This window comes from Epinephelus moara, chromosome 21 (genome assembly GCF_006386435.1).
Source record: "Epinephelus moara isolate mb chromosome 21, YSFRI_EMoa_1.0, whole genome shotgun sequence".
Classification (NCBI taxonomy): Eukaryota; Metazoa; Chordata; class Actinopteri; order Perciformes; family Serranidae; genus Epinephelus; species Epinephelus moara.
Window position 1 is genome coordinate 4,196,730 of NC_065526.1, and position 26,932 is coordinate 4,223,661.

General features: G+C 41.2%; 2 protein-coding genes across 2 annotated transcripts in view; one reads left to right on the top strand and one right to left on the bottom strand.

Annotated features, from left to right (window-relative positions):
• efr3a (EFR3 homolog A (S. cerevisiae)) overlaps positions 1 to 26,932 on the bottom strand; it is a 592,036-nt gene that overhangs the window by 430,399 nt on the left and 134,705 nt on the right. The gene's annotated exons all lie outside the window — the stretch shown is intronic.
• The window catches only part of adcy8 (adenylate cyclase 8 (brain)), a 153,938-nt gene that overhangs the window by 66,266 nt on the left and 60,740 nt on the right, over positions 1 to 26,932 (top strand). Inside the window, exons 3-7 of the mRNA XM_050074478.1 lie at positions 5,889 to 6,019; positions 8,755 to 8,866; positions 10,301 to 10,428; positions 16,008 to 16,166; positions 19,681 to 19,951. Coding sequence (XP_049930435.1) covers positions 5,889 to 6,019; positions 8,755 to 8,866; positions 10,301 to 10,428; positions 16,008 to 16,166; positions 19,681 to 19,951 — 801 coding nt within the window. The remainder of the gene's footprint in view (positions 1 to 5,888; positions 6,020 to 8,754; positions 8,867 to 10,300; positions 10,429 to 16,007; positions 16,167 to 19,680; positions 19,952 to 26,932) is intronic.

Sequence of the window (26,932 nt, forward strand, 5' to 3'; positions counted from 1 at the left end):
TGGCGTCCTGTCATCCTGGGGACAATAAAACCATATTTGGGATGAACAAAGATCTTCTCTTGTACGTCTTTGGGATGAAGAAGGACAGTAAACTCACTGCTGATGCATCAGGGGATGCACCCTATTGTTTCCCTGATAACGTTACATTGAACAATAAATCTGTGTTGACATGGGCAGAAGGACAGCTAGGTTAGCAGCTGGTGGCTGAAGCTAACAGCCAAGGGAGGTTTTTATTCAGTTACATTATGATGCATTCAGGCTCTATTCAGTAAAAATGACTGTTGTACAGTAAATTTATCGTTTTCACAACACTATAAAATATATAGTAGAGAGGGAACTATATATATATATATATATATATATATATACATACATATATTCTGTATATTCCTTTATTTCCCTGGCACAAAATGGGGATTAAATATCAACAAAAACAAAATAAGCAACTACAACTAAAGCTATCAGCCATTTTGTTATTTTAAACATATATAAGGTATATAAGGTATTTCTTTTACAAATCAAATCATTTAAAATAGAAATACAATTCATAATCTCCAGCAAGATAGATTTTTGTAAAATGGGTCTCCCCAGTAGCTATCCGTAGCTTGTAAACAGGGGCCCAGACATCAAATAACATACATAAATTATGAAAACAATTTCCTATTTCTACCTAATTCTAACCTAACCCCAAGCATCCTAAGATTATTCCATAGATACTAAGAGCACAGAATTTCAATACAATACAACACATCAGGTATTGGTACATGAAAATAAAGTACAAGGACTCAAGCATACATACAAGTAAGAGGTTTTCATAATTTAAATCCTCAGTCATACAGGGTTTGGAATTTAACATATTTTAAGAGCAACTGTTGTTTGAATCTCTTTTTAAAAATAGACAGAGATGCTGACTCTTTTATAGTGTTGTTGTGTTGACCTTTACAGGTTACACTAAAACGTGCACATTTCAGTTTCCGTTTCTTACCCTTTAAAAGTTGTTTCCCCCTTGTGTTGTGTTCATGAGTGGGTAAATAAATTGTCATTGAGTCTAAATGCTACATTATACATTACACAGGCATTGTGGAAAGTGTTGCACTCAGTGAGTTTCAGAAGTTTGTAACTATGAAAAAGAGGATCAGAGGGATTTAACTTGGTCCATGATATAACTCGTATAATTTTTTTTTGTAAGATCTGTAATTTCTCAAGATATCTGGGATATGTGTTACACCAGATAATGTTACAGTAGTTTAAATGAAGCTCAAATAGAGACCGATACAAGGTTAGAAGAGCTTCAAGAGGAAGAAGGTGTCTCAACTTAAAGAATAAGCCGACATATTTAGATAATTTCTTTGTCAGTTCATCAATATGCTTCCTAAAGTTTAAAAATTCATCAATGTATATATTCCCAGAAATTTATTGAATTCTACCTATCTAAATATAGATATCAGTATTGGCCCAGAATTTCATAATAGGTGTATCCTTAGTTATTAGGATTGTCCTCTGTAGCTTCAGCCATACTCCTAGCTGCTGCCTAATTGCTATGGTCCCTACCTGCTCTCTTTTCGCTCTGGCTGGTTGACATTAAACGCATCACCCATGGTGCACTAGTGCAGGAAGGTTGGTGCTAACACCAGACACCACAACTCCGGTCTACTGTGAAATCCAGAGAGCTTCCCTAACAGTGTAAGGCTTTATTGGCATTGTGTGGCATTTATCGACATGTAAAAGTCCTGCACTTCAGCTTCAAGGGTTGAGTTAGGGTTAGACAGGTAGTGGTCAGGGTTTGGTTGAGTCTCCAGGAAATGAATGTGACTCAATGTAATGTCCTCTGAAGTCATGGAAACATGACTGTGTGTGTGTGTGTGTGTGTGTGTGTGTGAAAAACATCATCTCTGAGTTGTTTTTCATTCAGNTATAAGTGAGACCGAATGCAGTGATGAAACATCATCTCTGAGTTGTTTTTCATTCAGTGTGACATTAATGAATGAAGGTAGATGTGTGTTTGTTTTCGTAAAGGGTGAATGGAGAGCAGAGGATGCTGTCTCTCACCCACCTCCCCCCCTCACTGTCTCTTTTTCTGTTTCTCTCTGTTTGTCTGTCTCACTCTCTCTCCACTTGTGCTCGAGCTTTGAAGGGGCTCTTCAGAGCTCTCAGACAGCGCCATGCAGCTTCACTAAGTTCACACGAGGTTGGAGGTTTATTTTTTGCTGGGAAACTGTATAGTCTGCGATACGAGCCAAACACAGGGAGTGATATTATTCACATTAACGGTATAAATATCTTTTTCAACATGGTGTTGGAGTGCAGTGCTGAGTGTGTAGTGACACAATTATTAACTTGCATTTTTATAGATGTTTGACATGTTTCCCTTCTTGTTTCCTGACAAAAGACATTGAATCATTGAGGAGCATAGAACAATACATGAAAACATCTTACTCAACCGGAGTCATTACCTCAAAGCACTGATGGTTCATAATTCACACAGAAAGACAGTTAATTCTTCACTATGATTTCTCACATTCACATTTTTAAAGACTTGACTTTTCTCCAATCTGTTCACTGATGAATGAGGATGTTTTTGCCTCTTTGTCTTGTCACAGTCGTGAGAAATGTTCTGTTTTGCCATGTCATTTGCTTGTTAGCAGAATCCCCCAAATGTATCGTCCTTCAGTATAATTTGACAGACAGTTAATTTATGCACAGAGCAGAAACTGAGCTTTTGGTGCAGATTCACAAGGGGTGTCTTAACATTGCACGCTTGAGAATATATTGTTTCTTACATTTCCAGCATTTTCTCTGACCCACGCACCAGAATACATTTTATCATTGTACAGTTGTGCAAACCATGGATTTGTTGCATTTTTGTTACGTTGCAGATATGATGAAACTTTTCTGCAAAGCTGTGCTCAACGTGTGGTTGTGTTTAGGCACAGAAGGTCTTGAATATGGTCAGGAGACATAAAGTTTTGGCTTGAAATACATTTTTACTTTTTATTTATGAACATTTTTTACATTATAAAGGCAATAAGCACAGAAACAAAATAAATAGGGTGCAATACACACAGGGGAAAAAGAAGGAAAAGATAAGGTCATACAGTACATACATACAGTAATCATGTGAGATCTGTCTCATTGGCTCAATGGATGAAACAAACAACCGTAACAGGGCACAGCGATATAACGACTACCTACTGCTGCTTGATTGTGTCAGGTGAGCGTTTGTTTGCTAGATTGTGTGTGAGGTGGATCATCGCTCTTCTTCTTGGTAGTTATAGTCTACTGTGTGTGACGTAGCAACAACACAGACAGTTCATATGCAAGACAGAAAGTGTGTTTCCATTAACCCTAGAAATGCGCAAAACCTAAATATCGCAATAAAAAACTGGTAATGGAAACACCTACATTTCGAAAAAACTCTCAAATATCGAGAAAAAGTTTTTACGCTCCCATGAGGTGGTTTTTCAGACGTGTCGATATAGAAGTATATCGCAAAACTGTAATGGAAACACTTTTTTCACAAATATGCGTCACCGGACGTTCAAGTCCTCTGTGAATTCCTCGTTCATGATCCTCTCCCAGAAACCCTTTATCCGTGGTCGCTGCCACACGTAAGGACTTTGGACTTTGGAATACCACTCGCTCTCTTCGCCTTCGGTTGTAGACTACTGCAACAGCAGCAGTGGCAACTGAGATGACTGAGATTTTATTACGGCTCATACGCAAAACACCTTTTAATGGAAACACCTGCAAGTCGCAATTGTACTTTGTCAAAACTTTCGAAATATTGCATTTATTTTGTGCAAAACTGTAATGGAAACGCGACTAATGATAAACCGGACAAAGTGTCTCTCCATTATAGCCAAAAAGATTAACAGCCTAAATAAATAAAAATATTTAAAACACTTTCCAGCACTAGATTCATTTGAAAGGCCGACAGATTGAAAACGACTTCTTTACTCCGCCCACTGATATTTTTAATTGTTACAAACCTATTTGATCCTTTAATAGTCGTGTTATAGTTTAGTGACCTGTGTTGCAAACCTTTAAACCTCTGTAGCTCCAGTGATCTGTGCAAAATGTTAACGTACAGCCCTGCTGTTTATTTGATATCATTTTTCCTTTACATGTTGTGCAGCTGTATATTTTCAAAGAGGGAAAAAATCCCTGTCTTTGCATTTTATTTTGATCACAGTCTGCTTTTATAAAAGTACTTGTGACATCTCAAATGTGGCTCTGACTTGCAGCATTTCAGAGAAAATACTGAGATACATGTTGTGTATCTATGCCTGTAAATACCAAGGTATGATTTTTTTGTCCATATTGCCCAGACCTAATCTGTAATAACAGGACAAGTGCTCTTGGGTAATCAGTGTGATTGGTCGTCCTTCCACTTCTGTTCATTTATGTTGTTCATTGTGCAATGCCTTCCCTCGATGACACATCCTCAATTACAGTGGTTCAGCTCAAAGCTGGTGGGAATGAGGGCTGGTTCAGCCGATAGCACAGAGGTTCCAAGAATCCTAAATGGAACCAGTTCAAGAGCCAGAGGTAATCTGGTGGGGAAGGAGGAGTGATAATGTTGTGTACGGATTTTAAATTTGGGGAAAATAAGGAATGCTGCTGTCACACTGATACTCTGTATCAGCAGACATCCTGAATTGAAGATCAGAAAAAGGTTGTTTTCTCCTTAATGTGGGATGAGCAGAATGTAGGGCAGCAAGCGACTTATGTTCAGACATTACTGCAGCACTACTGATTTGTTTGGTGACAGGTGAATCATTGTCACACTTGCACATCATTGATTTGTTTGCAACCACTAAAGTTTCAGGAATCAATAACAGACAAGCTGACGAGTTCAGATTCTTATTAGATGCGTGCCTCTGTCATTCTCTTCACGTGAAGCACCAGAGTCCTGATGGGTTTTTATACATTAGCATGTTCTGTGCTGACATCACTGTCAGACTTCTGGGTGGAGAAACTTGCGTCCTGGTTTGAATGTATTCAGTATCTGAAGGAGGCCGTTGCTTGGCGGCGGAGCAGATCCCCGAGGCCAAAAACTACTGAGGGACGCTGCGTGGCTCCCACTCCAAATCTGTTTCTGCTTTTGCCAAGTGGCTTTGCGTCAGTGCAAAAAACCACAAGACAAATTTGGTTTATTTGTGTTGTTTCTGTGGGCCTGGAGGCTTTGGAGGATCCTGTTAGAGGAGCTTAGGCTGGCAGAGTCGGAGTCATCTTTTAAATCATTTCTTACAGACAGGCCTTTATGTAATTTGTTTTTACAAGATTCTTTTACTCGTCTCTGCCTGTTTATTATTCCGTTTTTTACTTGTGTCTCCACTGAATTCCTCTTTGCTCTAAATCTTGATGTTGTGTTGTTGGAAGCTAAATATAAAAACTTGATTTATGTCCTTAAATCCACATGTATCAAGTTTCTTAACTTACTAAGTCGAAGTTCCACTTTGCTGCAAACAGTCTTAAATGTCGTTGTTTTAGTTATATCATATTATGTACTATTGTATATACTGTTTGTATATGGAGCCCTACAAATGTCATGTTATGTTTTCTTAAAAAAAGTGAAATAATTTGCCAGTTTTGTGAAACTTGTCTTAGATATTCCAGAAGATAAGTGTTCTCCTCTTAGAAGGATTGATGCGCAAACAAGTCGATAAATACTTAAAACGGCAGCGTAGACTTATTTCTCAACAGTGGCTGATTCTTTTCACTTTTTTTTAAAGGAAAATTAGTCAGTAATCAACAAAAGTGTCTTTATAACAATGATATTTTTGCAGTGTAGGTGTTTAAAAAAATCATGCTATTGTCAGATGTCCAGATATTTAATTATAGTCCGTCTTTCTAATACTAATACCATTGCTTTTTCTCCCCCACAGGAGAGACTGGTTTTATCGGTCCTGCCACGTTTTGTAGTTTTGGAAATGATCAACGACATGACAAATGTAGAGGACGAACACCTCCAGCATCAGTTTCACAGAATCTACATCCACCGCTATGAGAATGTCAGGTGAGGCCACCAGTTTGTTCACCTAATTTAATCATCCAGCCGACCTTTGCGGTGACGAGTCTGAAGCGTCAGCAGCAGATTAATGGATGCTGCAGTGGGTCAAGTGTGGCAGTGTGTTTGTGTAAGCTTTCAAAGTCTCCCAGTTGTTTTAAAAGTGAACACAAGACATGTTGTCTTTCTGAAAAGTTAGGGCCCGTCCCAATACCCCCCCTTGACCCTACCCCTACATTTGCGCGTTCCCGCGAGGGGTAGTGGTGTCCCAATTCCTTTTTGCGTGTAGGGGTAGGGGGCATAACGAGGGGTAGTGGGTATGAAACTAGCCCTTCGGAGCGAGAGATTTCAGATGCTGACTTGCCAGCGAGGGTTAGACGTCGCCATGGCTACCACCGAGCAAGAGACGGGGGAAAAAGTTCATGCATAGCTAACGTTACCGTCGTCAGGTTGCTTGTTAGCTAGCTAGCTAGCTGGCACTATCTGGCGTCTGTCATCTGTTCTGTTCTGCAAAATTGTCGGATTTTTCACATTACGATAACACGCCAGCTAGCATAACTATGCTGCCTCGTAACGTTAGCTGGTTAGCTAGCTAGCAGAAGTCCCCTGTTGTCTGTCGTTCATCAAACAAAGCATGATGAATGTGGCAAACACGATCGGTAGGATGAACTCAACCGGAGACTCCATTGTAGATGCCGGTTGGAAATGTAGATGGCTCGCAGCTTCCTGTTTAAAATAGTTACGTATGCGTGAACGTAACCAACGTGGTGACGTAGTGAATGGTGTCCCAATTCCTAGGAAAAGATTTCAACCCCTACCCCTCGTTGCTTCATTTCGAGGGTCAAGGGGTAGTGGGCAAGGGGGGGTATTGGGATTGGGCCTAAGTGTTCATATTATATATCTCGATTTAAGAACATACAAATAAAACAGGACTAGAGACAGGAATCGAAATAAAAAATATATTTTTGTCTCACCCACTGCCCGACCGCATATACTTCATTTTTATCTGTAAATTTTCATATACCCGTTTCACAGCTTTTTGCAGATTGAGCAGTAAGTAAGCAGTTCCATGGTGTGATCTCTAATATGGCTGCTGTCAAAAGATCTGTTGCAAAATCCAGTGACCTTCTTTTTTTTTTTTAGAATTATTGGAGTAGTATGTTCCATGTTGTGGATAAAACTGTAATCTGACAGAGACTGCTGTGATATTGGACTGAACGTCCCTGCAGAACAGACAGATCAGATTTCCACATCCTCCAGAATTGATTTTAGGTGTAACAAAAGTACAGTTTAAGGCCAAAAGTGTGTTGGAACAAAGTGTGTGAACAAGGTGAAGAGGTCTAATCAGATCAGCCTGAATGAGTGAAAACACCTGTGTGAGTGAACTGGAGCCTCGATTAGTGTCACCTGTTCTCTTTCTGTTTTGACGAGCCAGACTGTCTCTTGTGAGAAGCTTTAGTCCAAAATCATGTGGGATGTTTCTGCATATTTCATATTTTCCAAATAGTTACACATTTTAACCCAATCGTTTTCTTTACCTACATGCAGCTAACTCGTAAATCAGCCCTAAATCAATCAGTAATTTTTGCTTTCTTTTCCCCAAAACTGGAACATAATCTTCATCTTAACGTGATTTGTGGCAACATCAAACCTGAGTGAAGAGTTTTTGCTCTGCTTACACACTGTCATGATGGCCAGCTGGTGTCCAGTAACACCTTGTGAAAATCAGCCTCCTCTTTAGCATCCAAGTCTGGTTTCTAGGAGGCTGTAAACCCACAGCTCATCAGAGAGAAATCTGATCATGACTTTTGTTACTTACTTTCCGACAGGCATACTTCAGCTTCAGTAACAGTAGAACTTGATAAACATCAGATCTGTTTACCAAAGAGTCAAACTGATGCTGCTGTAAGTTTTATAATTTGTCTGGGAAACTTTCTAAAGCCTGCAGAGAAGTTTCTCATTAGTGATGATGATCTGAGGTTACAGTTGGTGGTGTTTATTATCAGAAAAAAGTTTATCAGTGTGTCAGTTACTCACCCTGTGTTATGTTGAACTGATGAGGAAAGCTTTGATTTTCTCACATGCCTCCACGGTGAGTGAAGAATCCAATAGTGGAGAAAATTCTTGATGAACTGAAGTCATAGGGGTCCACGGTTAACACCAGCAAACTATATCAAAATGTTGATTTACAAACTCTCACACAGCTCTCATTCATCCAGTCCTGTGTTCAGTACACAATGATGCAAACAATGTAACTGATGGAGGCAGCGGTAGACCAGCAGCTCCTGTGTTCAAGGAGGTAAAATTACTATCTTTGTAAATGGAGTCTGGCTTTTTACTTCAGTTTCCACCCAGAACCAGCCGTCTGTTTGTGAAGTACTGAGCATACGACTGGAGGAATGATACTGATTGATAATGATTATACTGCATGAGTTGTGTGAGAATTTGTTTTGGACAAACTGATTAGTTTTTTCACGAACTCAACGTAACTAGGAGTGAGTAATTGATATACAGGTGATAATTTGAGAGGTGAAGTATTCTTTTAAGTGCTCTGAACTTTGCATACTGATACCAACTGACTTGTTTGGAGGGAAAGATTCACATATCCTCATGTCAAACTGTAAAAAAAAAATGGACTTCACTTAAACTTTACTTAGCTTATATGTATAAATAGCATTAAATATTATTCATGGTGTTAAAGTACTGACCTGGATATTAAAGTGACATTTCCATATTTTATTCAGCATTCTTTTCGCAGATGTTAAAGGCTTCACAAACCTCTCCACAACGCTGTCAGCGCAGGAGCTGGTGCGAATGTTGAATGAACTCTTTGCACGCTTTGACCGCCTCGCACACGTAAGTGATTTAACTTTTGACTTCAGATGTATGTGTAAGTGTTCATGCTTGGAGCATACTGAGTGTACGGACCAACAAGTACTCACACTGAAATAATCCAGTACTTTGTCAGTGGAAAATCACCATGGTTGCTCCAAAAATGATGCTTATGAGCATTTTCTGATCTGACACATTTCTGGTGAGGGTCTGATTAAAAGGAGGTTGTAATGTTTGGGAAAGATCATGGTTAAAAGAAAAGAAACTGAATTGCGGTCTCCGATGGTTCATCAGTTATGGAAAGATCGGCAGCTTGATTTGACAGAAATGAAGGGTTGTTCAAAAGTGCATTTTTAATTTGTGCACTTTCCAGGAAATACGTTGCCCACTCAAAAAAGATTCTAGGTGGAGTATCACTTGAGAGTTGCAACATGTAGCATTTGCTGTTCTTGCAGAGCAAATAGAGCTGTTGGTGGAAGAAACGGAGCATTATATTTCTACATGAATGAACCAACGGTTAAGTTAATCACATGTTCACTCCGCTCGGCGCTCTGCTGCTCCGTCTCCACAGACAGTGTCCAGAGTGCGCTCTGCTACTCTGAGAGTGCGCTGCTCTGGATAACCCAACGCTACATTCAGACAGCGCTCCCAATTTATGAACGCTCCAGTTTGTGTCAGAGTGCGCGCCGGCACTTGAAACGACTATTTCTAAATGCACCACTAGTATCATCTTCCTCCATTGTCTAAAACAAGTCAACAGAACTTGCTAGCTAACGTTTACTAACAGTAAAAGGGTCTATTTCATTTTATTTTCTCTCTTATTCTGTCTTTTATGTGTATTTTCTCATTTTAATATGTAAAGCTCTTTGAGTGTATGGAGTGTGCTTTACAAATAAAGTTATTATTATTATGAAAGTTATTACATTGTGTCTACAAAATTTACACTTTTTAAATTTTTCGTTTTCCACGTCTCACAGAAAAATAAGTCTTTAAAATACTTTAAAACCCAGATGCTGCCTTGTTGATTTTTTGTCGCCCCGCTTTTCAGTGACAATCTGTCAGGCCTGCCAAAGCTCATAAAAACTAAAAAAAGAAACCCCGGTACTCGGGTAAATAATTTATTCACAACAACAGAGCGAATAATTGATTCAGCGTTCACTCTGTATGTTTGTCTGATACTAGACTGAAGAGCATTTCAGACTGTCATGCTCGGCCAGACAGGATTTCACAGTTAATGCAGAACAAACCTGATGTGGAAATAGTTTTCACCGCTTTATTTAGTTTCATTTGCCACTTATATTTCTCTGCATTTCTGTTTTACATCACGTGTTGTATTTTACTACTTATTTTCTTCTGTTTTTAGGTTTGATTCAATTATTTAACTATACGCTGTGTATTCTGATAGTTGCTGCTATAGAAAGAGCGTCCCTATGACCTGATGTGATTGGTCTGTTGCAGGAGAACCACTGTCTACGAATAAAGATCCTGGGAGACTGTTACTACTGTGTGTCTGGTCTACCTGAGCCCAGGCAGGACCACGCCCACTGCTGTGTGGAGATGGGCCTCAGCATGATCAAAACCATCAGGTACTGTCTGCGTCCATAGTGTTGTCATTATGGAGACTGTGCTCTGTCCAACACTTTGCTGCAGATTCAAACTGAAATATGTCGACGACTGTTGGATTTCCATCAGATTTGTTTCTCACAGGATGACTTCTCTTGACTTTTCATCTAGTGATGAGTGTGCCTGTCAGACTGTTTTAAAGTTCTCCTGCCTGTTGGTAGGATAAATACCATTATCCCTTTGGCTTTCTTGGCTCAGGTTTCACTCCTTGTTTGCAGGATTTAAGGCATTGACTGAAATAAGCCAATACCAAGTAGTATCAAAACTCCTCCCGTCCCTTGATACCTGCCTTTGATCATTTTTGTACCCAAATCTAGAACAACAAGACTATTTGTATGGTTTTGCCCGTCGCTAATCACAGCTGGCGTTCCTCAGGGATCAGATGCAGGTATCAGTTCTTTCTATACCCAGATCTAGGAAATAATGACCATTTGTATGGTTTTGCTCTGCAGCCAATCACTGCAAGCGTCTTCGATTTAATGCAATTGCCCAATGAGGTAATGAGCCATCATGTGATTGGCCCACTACTGCTGCAGCTACAACTTGAAATTTTTAAAATTCTTTTATGTCTTAAAGTACCTTTATTTCCTCCATTAGCTGTATGTCACAGCCACTGCTGCTCCAGCTGCTGACCGTGTTGAAATGACGGCCGCATCAGCAGCCAAAGTACAATAACTAACTTCCTGTTGTCCCTGTTGCATGCACCACTGTCAACAATCACTCCCCACTTACCCAATTTATAAAACATGGTACAACTTTGCTTTTTGGCATGCGATTTATAATTTTTGAAGCCCAAAATTACATTATTATTAATATTATTTTGTGTAGATAAAGCTGCAGTTCCTTACCACAAATATGTTGAATCAGAGAAGCAGGAGCCCTGTGCTGTTTTCCTGCAACTTGCAGAAAATCGGCTTGAAAAATAAATGTCTTTTACCTCTGAGGTAGTGGACAGCGGTGCTCTTATCTGTACATTTCTTTTATCTCATTTCTCACAGCACTGGGTATGTCAGCTCTGTGATCTGAGAGCAGCTTCCCCTGCAATATTTGCATTTGCAAGAATTTGCCCCCGGCTGCGTTTCTACAGAATATCACTGACAAATAATGAATACAATTACAAGGTTCAACCATATCACACATCCATGCATCACTGAGACTGGAGAAAATATTTTATTCAGTGATGGTATCATACTTTAGAAATTACACAACAGGGATTTACAGATCTCATAAGCTCATGAATCATCACACACAACCGACTGTGTAATCTTCAGTTCATGTGAGAGAGGAGGTATACGGCAGAAATCAAGCTTCCGATCACTTACTTACAACACACTGTCACTCTGCAGTGACTTGTGAAAGGGCTCGCTGACCCTGGTGTTTGTGCTTTTAAAGCCTGAGGCATTTTCATTTCGATTATCTTCTTTGTCGCTGCAGCATTTTGGCCTTGCTGCATCATTTTCAGTATGACAGTGAGGGAGGAGAGGAGGGCTGGTGTTTAGAGGAAAAAAGAGGGATTAGTGATGGATAAACTGTGAGATTTGTACTGTATACTGTTAAGTCAATATGGTGAGCTGCTTACAGTCGACCGCTTTGTGCAGCAGAAGTGCAGCTTGGTACATGTTGCTGTCGCTGTATGTGTGCTGAAACATTGATTAAAAGAAATAAAAATAAAAAGGTTGCAACAGACAATGCATGAGTTCATGTCTTGGGGGCAGCAGGCTGAGCCAAGTATTCCAGACGTCCCTCTCCCCAGCAACGCTTTGCAGCTCCTCCTGGGGGATTCCGAGGCGTTACCAGGCCAAACGAGATATGTAATCCCTCCAGTGTGCTCTGGATCTGCCCTGGGGCCTCCTACCAGTGGAACATGCCTGACAGGAGGGGCCCAGGAAGATCCGGATCAGATGCCTGAACCACCTCAACTGACCCCTTTGACGTGAAGGAGCAGTGGCTGGGAGCAGTAACACAGTAACAGTAGTAACGTTACTTTTTCCAGTAACGAGTAGTGTAATTAATTACCTATAAAATTTCAGTAAAAATATTAGTTACTCCAAAGCCAAACAACGTAACTTTTGTTATCACGTCACTACTTACTTGAAATACAACATCACATCAGGACTCATTTTTGTAATTGTTGCGCTGCGCAGGCACATCCTAAAGCAGCAAGCCAGTTTTAAACGCTTTCCTTAGCGGCTGGAAATATTCCCATTACTTTGATTTTGTCAGGAGGAAAGATGACAAAAAACACTGTTGCTGCAGGTAGTCAGACTAAAACTCTTTCCACTGTGAAACACATGTCCTCAAAGCTCCAGTCTGAAAGACCTCAGCTACTACGACGACAGAACAACAACTTGAAGCTCCAGGAAATGCACCCCACCAAGGGTGAGCCCTCCTCAGCCGTGGAGGTCAGCTGTAGTGATTCACAGACTTAACAACCAAAACTAGATTTTAATCGTGGGCAGCTGCAGCTACAAAGAAGTAATGAAGCTTGTGGGTTGATAAGTGGTGGATGAAATGTTGCTCCAAATACCAATTTTGTGGGGTGTACGAAATACTCTTAGCAGGGAGCAACAAGTAGATTAATGTTACTACTTTGGAAAATGGTAATGAGTAATATATTTCATTTTTAGAGTAATAAGCCTAACACTGCAGGCCACCTCTGCAGGTGGTTTTAATAATCAGATCACAGTACATCTTGGTCACTTTTATTTTCCACTGTCCACTTGTAATCTGATCGACCGAGATGCATTTTAGAACCGAGTGTAAACAGGGTCAGGTTTAGTTTTGTCTCCTTCTACTTCAGTGCAGGGCCTTGTCTCGCGGCTCCCTGAACAGAATACGAGGTTACTCTGCTCTGACCACTACTGTGCCGTTGTACATCTATCTATCTATATCTGCTGTCATCGTGGTGGAAAATCAACACAATTGAAAGGCCAGTGCCTTTGAACATGAACATTTTTGCTCCAGAGGTTTGTCTACTTCACCAAACACTTTGGTGTCAGAGTGACCCAGAACTTTCACACAGTTTTAGTATTGCGTAACAACATTTCATAATTCATATTACTCTTGTGTGACACTTACTGGTGCTCATGCATGCAGGTTAATAGCTGCCCTCTTACCAATTTAATAACCTGAACTCAGTGAATATACTTGTTTTCCTCTATTTTCCTGATTTTTATTCTTTTGATGATGATGTTCGTGTTTACAAGAGGTCAGCTAATTACGACTGTGCATAGCAACCTAACAAAGAGGTCTAGAGCCTCTCTTATCCACACCACTAATGCATATCAAGATGCAATGTTCCTATTGAAATCACTGACATCGAACACAATAACAGAGCAGGTGAGACATGCTGGACTGTTGTTTGCTATTGAATGATATGGATATAGAGCGATCCGTTGCAGAATTAAATCTCCAGCTCAACATTTACACCCCAGATTATTCCGCTGTATGTTTACAGTTTGAGTGTGGGACTCAGTGAAAGCTGACAGAGCTGCAGACTGATGGATTTTATTGCGACGGTCTACAGATCATCTGTCATCTCTTTAGTTGGTGGGTCGGCCCATCACTTTGGTCCAGACTGAAATTTCTCAACAGCTATTGGATGGATAGCATTGATATTTTGCAAACACATCTATGGACCCCAGATGATGGAACTTAATAACTTTGGTGATCCTTCGTATTTCCTGTTGTAGGGATGAATAATGTTACGTGTATTAAGGGTTATCATGTCCACCTCATCAGAAACTGGGGAGGGATTAAGAGGAATATTGGATTTCTCTGGAACGCTAACTTTTTAGCACATTAGCTAACGTTAGCTTCCATAGCAAAACAAACAAGTGTGGTCCTCCTTTGTAAGATTGGCTTCCTGTGACATCATCCATCCACTGAGTGAGAGCATACGGGTCGGCCAGTCTGGTCCCGTTGGTCAGTGTTTACTTATTCAAGTAACACTGGCGGTCCCGGAGAGTGAGTGACCTGACATGGTGCGTTGGTAAATTCAGTCTGACGCTCTACACTAAAATGAGAGCCCTGTTGGTGGAAGAAACGGAGCGTTATATTTCTACATGAATTAATGAACAGTTAAGTTAATCACACATTCACTCCACTCAGCGCTCTGCTGCTCCGTCTCCACAGACAGAGTGTCCAGAGTGCGCTCTGCCACTCTGAGAGTGCACTGCTCTGGATAACCCAACGCTACATTCAGACAGCGCTCCCAATTTATGAACGCTCCAGTTTTTGCAGCGAGGCTCATTTACATAGAAAGGGGCCGATGGTGCGCCAGATGTAGCCTTTGCACATTACCTGCTTTAAACACATGCAGCACAGGAGTACAAAGACGCTATTTGCTTTGCAGCTAGTTACGGGTGCATCTGACCCCTCATGGGTTCATTGGTTTCTTTTGTCTTACTTGTGCAGGGTTGGTGGCCGCAAAGTCTACGTAATCCTTTCCTTGTGAATGGGTCAATAAAAGTCAAACGAAGTTAATGCTTGTAAGGTGGATGCGACTGTGACGGCTCTGGTGGTCACATGGGTGAACCGGAGCATTGAGCTGACCTCTGACCTCCATGAGGAGGTGATGGACTTCCCTGCAGAGTCAATAAAGAATTATCATCGTCGTCATGAGTAACTGCAGTTTGTCTGAGTTCATTTCCAGCCCTGGGTGTCATTCAGCAGTCGACTGACTTTAAGCACCTGTCACAAACTCCCAGGATGCCTTTCACCTCACATTCATCACTGCTCTTATGAAGCATGAAATGAGGCCGGGAGGCAGGGATGGGCGTGACAGCGCCGTTTGCTCTTCACAGACTTTCATGAGCCACAGTTTGTCCTGCTTTTATTGTGTTCGGGGATAATAAAGTATGAAATGAGAAACAAATTTATTAACGAGTGTGAAAAGTCTGCTGAAAATGTTTTTTACCTGTTTTGTGGGGCTCACTGATATGCGTGAAATGTATTGTGCTCATTTCTTGGTGAATTTATGGACAATGTTTGTCTGTCAGCGTTATCTGTGTTCTGTTTCGCCAAAGGTCAATTTCATGTTTATTAATTCTCTGAATTAATACACACAGACACTGGATTGCGCTCACTCACCTAAAGTTACCCCTGGCAGAGAGAGCATAGAGAACAGAATGCCGAACATCTGCCCCTAAAGCTTAAAGAAAAAAAATGAAATATATACATTTATTTTAATTGTAGTTCATCATTTAATATTTATTTTCACAGGGCCCCTTTTATCAATTGAAAGATTCCTTTTGGTTGCAAGACAATACCCTATTATTCAATTTAAAGGGCCACACCAGTGTCTTTGCATGTTTTATACATGTATTACTAATTCTAATTGATCAATCATAATGAAGCCGTAGCTCAGGTAGAGTGGGTTGGCTATTAATCAATGGGCTGGTGCTTCAGTGTTACCTCATCTCTCCCACGATGAACATACAGTAAATAACAGTGACTATAAAGTTTGCTGTTAGAGACATTGATTGATCCTTCTGATGGTTCCTTTTTAAAATCTGAGCAGGACTCATTGTGTCTCTTCCAGATATGTGAGATCACGTACGAAACACGACATCGACATGCGTATTGGGATCCACTCAGGCTCTGTGCTGTGTGGAGTTTTGGGACTCAGGAAGTGGCAGTTTGACGTCTGGTCCTGGGACGTGGACATCGCCAACAAACTGGAGTCTGGAGGGATCCCAGGGTGAGTAAAGCCAAAATCATCCTTATCTCAAGATTCCCTGAGGGGAATTTCTTGAAATTTGGCACAAATGTCCACTTGGACTCAACTTGAACTGATTAGATTTTGTTGGTCAAAGGTCACTGTGACCTTGTTGTATTCTTTTGAACGCGATATCCCAAGAACACCTTGACGAAATTTCTTAAAATTTGGCACAAACATCCATTTGAATTCAAGGATGCACTGATTAGATTTTGACGGTCAAAACTCAAAGTCACTGTGACCATGCATCTGTCCTAAACTCATGGATGCAATATCTTAAGATGTCCTTAAAGGAATTTCTTGAAATTTGGCACAAATGTCCACTTGGACTCAACTTGAACTGATTAGATTTTGTTGGTCAAAGGTCACTGTGACCTTACAAATGTCTTTTTTTTTTTAATGCGTTAACCCAAGAACACCTAGACAAAATTTCTTAAAATTTGGCACAAACATCCATTTGGATTCAAGGATGAACTGATTAGATTTTGACGGTCAAAACTCAAAGTCACTGTGACCATGCATCTGTCCTAAACTCATGGATGCAATATCTTAAGATGTCCTTAAAGGAATTTCTTGAAATTTGGCACAAATGTCCACTTGGACTCAACTTGAACTGATTAGATTTTGTTGGTCAAAGGTCACTGTGACCTTACAAATGTCTTATTTTTTTTAATGCGTTATCCCAAGAACACCTAGACAAAATTTCTTAAAATTTGGCACAAACATCCATTTGGATTCAAGGATGAACTGATTAGATTTTGACTGATGCAATATCTTAAGAAGGCCTTAAGGGAATTGCTTTAAATTTGGCACAAACACCCACTTGGACTCAACAATTAAAGCTGACTGTGACCTCACAAAACATGTTTTTGGCCCTAACTCAATTTCCCACAAATGTCTAATGAAATAAGATAATGAAGTGATGACATTATATACTTAAAAGGTCAAAGGTCAGCTTCACTTCTGACATCATAACATTGTGCAAAAACACTTTTCTGGCCATTATTCAACATCATAATTCAGTAACAGAAAGGGAGACATTTGGTAAGATGTTAAATTGGTGACACTAATTTTGGGTGTCCACCTTGAACCTGTGCTGCTTGTATAGATCTTCTGTGCTGTCGGGTTGAAGATGAGTGTGAAGCATTCATGTTTTCACACACATGAATGTACACTGCAAATACAACATCACTTCATACAACCACGGAGCAGTCATTTTTGTTTTATACTCTAGGTTTTTGTTTTACAGTCCTATGTGGTGCTTTTTTGCCTTATATGTAAGATTTTCTTTTGGAAACGTTGGATTAAAAGTGTGTTGTTTTCATTAAAGACAGTAATGGGATGTTTTGCTGTCATCAGTTTAAAGTGCTTTTCTGCCAAATTCTATCTGCGTTTTCACTCTGACGTTCCTGTTTGGCCTTGAGGCACAGGGTGGGATTAGTTCCCTAGTTGCTGGTTTTAAACATCCTGCCAGCATCTGTTGTTGAGCCACGCTGTAACCCTGACCTGTGATCTTTACCGAACACAGTTGCGTAACACGGATGTATGAAGCCACAGTTTCTCTGCCACAGACAGAATATCTCTGAATGTGTCACCATGAGTGGGTCCATCTTATCCCTCACGTCAGACACTCTAATAAGTGCTGGAACACGCTGGAACTGAACTTTAAGGTCATCCTCTGACCTGACACAGGATTTGATTCACACCAGCACATTTCACTGTTTAGCTGCTCCTCTCTGGCTCAATAGAATCACGTGCACACTCTGTATCACTGTAACCCACCATCCGACAGGTATATTTGTGAAACTCCACTGAGGATTTTGTGAAATGAATCTGGGTGATTTTTGAGTGTTGTGTTTGTCTCCAACAACAACATCAAAACACCCAGAGGGAATATCCTGAAGAAAGTTTCTCCAGTAGAGACGCAAAGACTTGAGAATGCCACAACATGGAACACTGAAGCTGTTCCTGAGGCTTGTGGGGAAAATAACAAACTTTATGTGGGGGTTTAACTTTCATTTATCATCCAGCTGCACCTTGGCAGGTGCCCACAGAGACATTTTTCACTGCACATACCAACTGTTTGTACTGAGGACTGAACTGGAGGAGTTATGTCTCCATGTCAGTGTTCCAAATGGGGGAAAAATTGGGAAAATAAATCAGACTTTACCCTCAGATACCTCACAGGTCTTCACTGTATCCTCTTTTACAAAAGGTCCCACAGGAATATGTTTAGTGATTGTGTAGGTTTTACTGTTTGTTGTGCAGGACAATTTATTGTTCTTTAGGAAACTCTGAGATTTTCTGCAGGGTGTCTGTAAATCCTGCAGGATGGGATCTTGGCAGTCCTGCAGTACATCTTGTAATGTCTTACCAGTTGGCAGCACATGCTTGGTGTTTCTGTTTGTTTGGTTTTTTGTTGTAACTTTCACTACCAGAATCATCAGCACTCTACTGCTGATCTACAGAACTGAAGGAAGAAGTGCACCTTCAGACGCACAAAAGAGCTCTCATCTCACATCTATTGCTATGCATATTTCAAAAAGATTTTTATGTCCCTGCACCAGTGATAGCTGTGGCGGGAGGCATAGTCTTTGGTTCCTCAGTCAGTCCATATGTCAGTCCCATTCTTGTGAACATGATATCTCAAGAAATTGGGGGAATTTCTTCAAATTTGGCACAATTGACCACTTCAACTCAACAATGCCCTGATTAGACTTGGGTGGTCAAAGGTCAAACTCCCTGTGACCTTGCGTTCCTCTCGTTCTTGTGAATGTGATATTTCAAGAAGGCCTTGAAAGAATTTTGTCAAATTTGGCACAAACATCTACTTGAATTTTACGTGCTGATTAGACTTTGGTTGTCAAATGTTATATTCGGTGTGACCTTGTGTACAACTTACTCTTGTGAACGTGATATCTCAAGAAGGCAATGAGGAAATTTCCTCAAATTTGGCACAAACCTCCACTTTGACTCAGTGACGAACTGGTCAGATTTTGGTGGTCAAAGGTCCAGGTCACTGTGACCTTGTCTGTTTCATTCTTGAGAATGTGATATCTCCAGAAGGCTTTAAGAGAATTTCGTGCGGCACAAATGTCCATCTGAATTTAATTATGTACTCATTAGATTTTGGTTGTCAAAGGTCAAGTTTGGTGTGACCATGTGTTTGTCTCTCAGGGAATTTCCTCAAATTTGGCACAAATGTCCACTTGGACTCAAGGATGAACTAATTAGAATTTGGTGGTTAAAGGTCAAATGTCAAGGTCACAATGGCCTCACAAATCATGCTTTTTGCCCCAACTAAAGAATTCAATTGCTAATTATGACAAAACTGTGTCCAATAGAATAAAATAATGAATTGATGACATTTTATATCCAAAGATCAAAGGTCAGCTTCACTTTTACATCTGATTGTTTTGCAAAAACACTTTTTTGGCCATATCTCATTAACAGAGGGGTAGACAATTTGACTGGACTCTTCCTGATACCGTTCCAGGAGGATTCACATCTCCAAAGCAGCTTTAGACTGTTTGAACGGTGACTACGAGGTGGAGGAGGGCCACGGGAAGAACCGCAACGACTTCCTCCGCCGCCACAACATTGAGACGTACCTCATCAAGCAGCCGGAGGAGAGTATGCTCACCCTGCCGGAGGACATCATGAAGGAGGCAGCCAGTTCGGCTGACCGCCGGGCCAGCAGCACCACCTTCAATGAAGCGTCCTGGAGCCCTGAGCTTCCCTTCGACAACATTGTGGGGAAGCAGAATGTAAGTCCCGCCACTGCTTGAAATTCAAGTCATGTTGTGCACTTTTTCACACTGTGAAAAAAATGTCTTTCTTAACAACAGACTTGTTCTGTAGGTTAGGACTGAAGTGTTATTTCTATTCTAATGTGATTAAAAATGACAATGACAATAGGAGGACATAGGTGATAAAACCTCACTTCCACCATTTGAAACAAGTAAAATAATCTACACCTGCAGATAGATTCTGTGTCGGCTTCAAACCTCACTGCAGGACAAAGTGGTTTCTTAAGATGGACATTTTTGCAGTGCATGGGATCTTCTCAGTTGCCTCTTTGTTTTGTCTTTTTTTGTTTTCCTTGGAATGAGTGGACAGCTAGCTGTGTTACCGTGGTAACGCATCACTGTGTGTCAGCCTGCCTGTTTGTGAGGATGACGAGCTTCTGATTGTGTGGCCCATCTAAACATCCTCCTCATCCCTTCTTCATTTGTCTGCGTTCTCATCCTGCCTGTGAAAACAAATCAGCCCCCGAAGCATCATGTTGACATTTGGGGTCTTTTGTCTCTGACAGTTGATTTTTGGAGAAAACAGTGTTAAGTTTTTTTTGTTTTGTTTTGTTTTTCATGGAGGGAGGGAGCGAGAGGCACATTAATTTTACCTTCCATAAAGTCAGCAGCAAATTTTGAACCCATTCTTTGAAACACTTGGTGATAAAAAAGTCCAGCCTGTGGATTTTTTCTGATTTAGTGTTGTTATACAACAGCATCCAGTGTGAAGAGAAGAATGTGGCTGTGAAAAATAAACTGCAAAGTGGAGACTTAAGCATCCCAAACCATTTCTAATTAAGAAAATATTTGAATAGCTTCTTTTGTTTTGTTCAACCAACAGCCCAAAATCTAAATATATTTAGAAAACCTGTATCCACCCTTACCCATAAAGCTCAGTACTAGCATTGACACATTACCCATCATTATGTCCAAGTCAAAGCCACAACCGTTACTAAAAGTCCCACAACCCTACCCGCACCCATGATTGAACACACACAGCCTACAGTCACTCACATTAAACTCAGTTCTTCGCTCTTGAATTACAAATCCAGCAGAGGAGCCTTCTCTTTCACTGGCTGTGCTCGATGCTTGGATGGCGAAAACATTCAATCGCTGCCATGTTAGGAAACATTTTAGCATTCTCCTTCCACCACCTCAAAACCTCCAAAGGATCCTCCTTGGGTGTCTTGAACTCAGTGTAGGCTGCCACCTCATCCTCGGGCTGCAAAGTTAAATGGCTGCTGGAGTCCTTTACGTTGGTGACGAATGTGACAACAGGGTCAAAGGTTCGACTTGAGTCACTGACTTTCAAAATAAAAGGAATTGCAGCCTAATAATAGTGATTTAGATGTCAAAATATTACACTGCACATTATTTTCATTTGTTTTATTCAGAAAAACAAATATTTTTTTTTTGTTCAAAATCCACTGTCCACCCACGTGTAGTTTATTTTTACCTGTGCCCAGCGTACCTGCGAGTATCCAACCCGGTGCAGGACTCTGGTCATTGCACCTAAAATAACATGCTAGCGTGTCTGCAAGCCTTTCACAGGTGGTCAAAGTGTCGTAGTCACAAAACAATGCCTATTTCTAGGTTTAAATATGCTTGTCTGAGAATGACTTATAATTAATGTTGATGTATCATAAATTATGTTGGATTACTGTTTCCTAATTTATGAGTTTTTTCGGGGTAGTGGTATAGAAAGATGGCACATTCCAGTACTGATTTGGACGTTAATTACCATGGTATTTTTGGTGGGTTGAAAACCAGGAGTGCTGCAGCATTTTGGCCCATTTGCAGAGGTTTTATTGTGCAAGCTTGCAGCGCCACCAGACAGGTGTTACAGCATGTAGAAGGAGTTGATAGACATACTCAGACAGATAGGACCAGATCTTTCTGATGTTATACAGTAGTATTTCCCAACCATTCTTTTATTTGTAGAGGCCCTCCACGATAACATCTGCTGCCACATATTGATTTTTTATTTTCAGGGCTGGACTGTTCGTGGGGATTATTCATTGCACTGCAGTCTCTGAATGCAGAGTGTACTTTGGTCACAGACACAGTCAAAGTGAAACGTAGCCATTCTTTGCACTGGGTGTAAAAGTTTCTGTCTCTGCAGCAGCTACTCCTCTCATCCATTGATCTGATCTGATCAGCTCTGGTGCAAGTCAAATCCCAAAAACTTATGCAGAGGGAAAAAAGCATTCATAAGGAGTTCCGCCTGTGCTTCGTTCACGGACCCGCGAAAACCTCAGAATTCAGAGAGGGGTCACAGTTTTCAGCTACCACCACACGTAGATTCTAATTCTGTGGTAAACTCTGTGCAGTGCACAGCAACATTTGTCTGTATGGTATGACTTGCTTTGTCTTTTTTGTGATCTAGAATATTTCTGTATCAACACGTTGTTTTACTCAACTCATAGATGGATGTGAACCCAGACATGAAGCAAAGCTGGTAATGTTTAGGACGTGCAGTTCTACATGACACAGATCAGGCTCGGGGTCAGCTTTATTTATTCACTTTCCTGGAATTCATTCCAGACAAACTGTCGGTCCGACATAGCCACAAGTCATTTGCAGACTCGTTAATGGAGGTATCTACTGTCGCCCACGCTTCCACTCACAGATATGTCATCACCCAGGGGGGAGCGGGATAAAGCTGAACACTCAGGCCATATTTGCATCCCCAGATTGGTTTGAGGGGACGAGCTGTTGCGTCCTGCCCTACTGGCAGACACCTAGCGCCATAAAAAAAAGTCTCCTGGCTGGGACTCAGTGTTCCTCCTCCAGAACCAACGGGTGACTTTCTACAACCTGCTGCTTCTCCTCCAGGCTGCTTAACTTCGCCACGTCTCATCAGGAACATTTCTAAACCTTCACTGGAGGAGATCAATTGGCTTCATTTTGGGTGTGTTGGCAGGTCGTTCGTGGGTGGAGATACTGGAGATGTTAATTTAGATATGATGCACAGAAGCAGGACTGAGGACATCCTTGTATATACAGAGATTTGGAGCTGATGTGTGTTTCACTGACACTCCTGCAAAAGTAACTGCAACAATACAATATAATACATGCTTTTGGGGGAATATTGATCAGTATCAGTTAATCATAAAGCATAATTAAACACACATACTGCTATTCACAATGTAAGATGAGACAGCATATTTTCAAGCCCTTGTATACAATGTGACATTTCTCTTCTCTCTCAGCTTGTGACAATTGTGCAGAGCCATCGTTTTTTTGTTTCATCTCCAGCAGCCATGAGCGAACAGTGAACTCTACGTTACCTCTTGTGTATACGAGGAGATGTGCAGCTCCCCCGCCGCTGCGGGCCTGTCAGGAGCTGGTAGCATTTGATGTAGCCGTGCGGTTGGATTCAGAGGAATGTTTTTTTATTTATTTTTTTCTGAAAAGTGCCACTTCTTTGTCTCTGGCACAATAAAAGCCTGTCAGGACAGTCATTTCAAAGATGGTCTCTTTGCATATCAAAGGCTTCTCAGAGGAGTTCTGAAGTGTCTTTTATGTTGTCGCTTGGCTCTGCTCAGAGCTGAACTTCTCCCTCTCCGGTGGTTCCCTGTCCTCCCTTCCTGTTAGTCTGATTCAGTTTTCAGCATCAGTGGATTAAGGACAAGGTAGAATAATAGGTGTGTGTGTGTCAGAGGGAGAGGAGTGAGTGAGACAGGGGAGTGTGTATTTTATTTTTATTCAATTATGCAGGATTGTGTGAAAGCTTACGCTGTTGTGTCACTGCTGTAGAATCTAAAAAACTACAGTGTGGTCTGTAACTGTGAGTGACATCCATGCATCAAGAAATTAAAAGTAAAAGCTTACTGATACATCGGCCGAGGGCCCACAGACAGGCAGCAGGAGACTGTGGAGAGTTTTATTAGTAAACTGTAACTATAAAATGAAAAGATGTTTTGCTGCCTCTCACAGCAGCTGGAGTCTGAGAAAAGAAACTTCATTCACCGGGCCGACTGCCGGCAACTTTTAAGGTGGAACGTTAACTTGTAATGTTACTCAATGCATGAGTTGATGACGTGAATCCATCAGCACACCTTAAATTTCACTGTGACAACTTTGACCTTTCCATTAGTTTGTCTTGTCTGTCTTGGATGACACACACTTTTAGTAATGAGTGGATCTTTAAGTGTTTAAAAATATATAATAATTTCGACTGGATTATGCAAATTTTCTGATCCTCACTCTGAGAAAAAGTGTCATAGAGCGTTGTTCCTGTGGGCTACAGCAACACTAAACCCCTGAGCTTGCCTGAGAAGGACTAAATGCACAAAGCTGCTATTTTTAAATATCCCATGGAGAGAGACTCTCACTGCAGCCTGTTCTGTTTTGTTCTGAAAATGTTGGCGTGCAGCCTCGTTTTGTGGACGATTAACGGAGCAGCGAGTGACAACAACTCCGCCCATGTGAATGAGTACTCTTTGTGGTCGAAACGCTAAACGGACCTTGCGTCTACGTACCATGTCTGAAGGGTTACTTTTGGTTCCAAAGGTACCATACTGAACGTGTTTGGTGGAAATGCGACCTAAGTTGTTTATGGCTAGTTTTAAGGAGACACACACAAACTTGTTTTTAGCAGCGACATAATGTGGAGCTCAGTTCGGTTTCATATCAAGCTTGATCGCTTGATTTAGCAGCTTCTCCTGAATGGAGCAAAACAACACCGTGTCCCGACAGCAAACAAGCATCCAACTATCATGTTACATCATATGAGAGCTCTGTCCACTCTGAATCTGTTAAATATGCACCTCCACATAGGCTATTTTTCAGCTGTGTGCTTGACTGTAGATGTAACCACATTACAGATGGATGAGTACTTGCAGTCTTGTTAGGTTTGTACTTTTTAAACATATTTTACATTGTGATATTTACTGGAAATGACATACAATATAGTCAACAGCAAGTAGCCTCGCTAGTTATTAGCACTGGTCATTTACTAGAAACCTTTAGCTCCCTGGTGATCTCCCTCCAGCCAGCTGCCACCTTATTTTATTTTTTGTAGTGAAATAAGAAGGTACCATAGATAATTCCTCATTTCAAATTTATGAATCAGCCATTCCTCGTCCATTATGACGTTTTCAAAGTGAGTGACAGGAATAAATAGATGCAGGATGTCCGACAAAAGTCAGCTCAGAACTGCACAGGGCCAGTCAGGACACCTCTTTTGTTGGCTTCAGATCCAATATGTTGTCATAGTGACACAGTTTAATCACATCCTGTCACCCCAAAAAACACACAAACTAAGCAACATTTCTTGGCATGGCTGACGTTGGTACGAGGCAACGCAGACAGGGTTTGGTTTAATTTATGCTAGAAGTTCTTTAAACTAGGTACAGTGGGAAGAGACCTTGTTCACTGCAGCAGTTGAACATGTCATCGTAGGAAAAGCAACAGAAACAGTGGTGAAACAGTAAAAGCTCTCCGTTGATAACTGCCATAAAGACAGTATTTGTTATCTGTGGCAAACCATTATCTTATTGTGAAGCACACTGATAACCATTGAATAGATGACATCATATCCTGTCCGTCACTGCGTTTACGGGAACTGTCACCCGTCCAGGAGTGATTGCTATTATCAAACCCAGCAGATGGAAGAGACGCTGGGTTTGGAGGACCTGTGAGTCCTGGAAGACGAGCCCTGAAATGAGACTCCCAGCTCTGTGTAGGCTCTCTGTACCGGCTGAGTGGCTCTGTCTTTACCTCTTTCATGCTTCGCTGTGTGCCTGCTGGCTCCCATGATGCACAGCACTGTCACAGTGCTTTCACCTCAAAGGAGGCTATGCGTTCCCTCAGAAGACCCAGTTACTCAGTGTGTCTATGCTGTGAAATCCAGGCCAAAAAGGAATGGGTTGGTTTTCACATATAGTTTCAGGTTTGGGTCCGTGCTGCTGCCAGTTTTAGAGACATTTGCTTTCATGTCTGCTGAAGAAAATCTGTTAAATGTTTAAAATAATGAAAGGTGGCTCAGCCGTCTGAGGCACATGGCAGCTTCGCCCTTTTCACTCTGACCCCATTTGCCTGCTCACATTATAAAGACGTGGTTCCCACAGAACCTTCAGAAGCCTCTAAAAGCATTGAATTCAATAATCTAAAATTAGCCCTTCTGTGTGGAGTTTGCATGTTCTCCCCATGTCAGCGTGGGTTTCCTCCAGGTGCTCCAGCTTCCTCCCACAGTCCAAAGACATGCAGGTTAACTGGTGACTCTAAATTGTCCGTAGGTGTGAATGTGAGTGTGAATGGTTGTCTGTCTCTATGTGTCAGCCCTGTGATAGTCTGGTGACCTGTCCAGAGTGCATCCCTTAAACAGGATAAGCAGCCACAGAGAATGACAACACATTCTCAATCTGACTTCAGCACATATCGACATTTGGTCATGGACTTTCCACGTCCACATAAGACATGCAAGGTACCCTGGCTATGTTGGTTGTTGACCTTTTGGGATGCCAGCCTGTTACATGCATTGTCTTCTTTCAAAATACACTTCCGTTTTCACAGGAAATGTCAAATTTGCATACAGTCTTTTTCACAATAAATGCACTATGTCAATATAACACCGCAAATTGACATTTCAACAACAAACGCACATGGTTGGGTTTAGGAAAAGAGACCAGAGTTTGGCTTTATCGCCGGTCGCCGTTAAACTATAATGCCGACCGGCCGCGTATCATGCTGACGTTATTGGGATAGTGCAACCAAAAATGAAAATTCAGCCATTATCTACTCACCCATATGCCGAGGGAGGCTCTGGTGAAGTTTTAGAGTCCTCACATCACTTACGGAGATCCATGGAAGAAGTGGGTAGCAGCACAACTGCACACCTAATGGAGGCTGAGGAAGAAGTGGGTAGCAGCACAACTGCACACCTAATGGAGGCTGACAGCAACCCAGATTAAAACGTTCAAGAACACATAATTGAAACCACAAAATATCTCC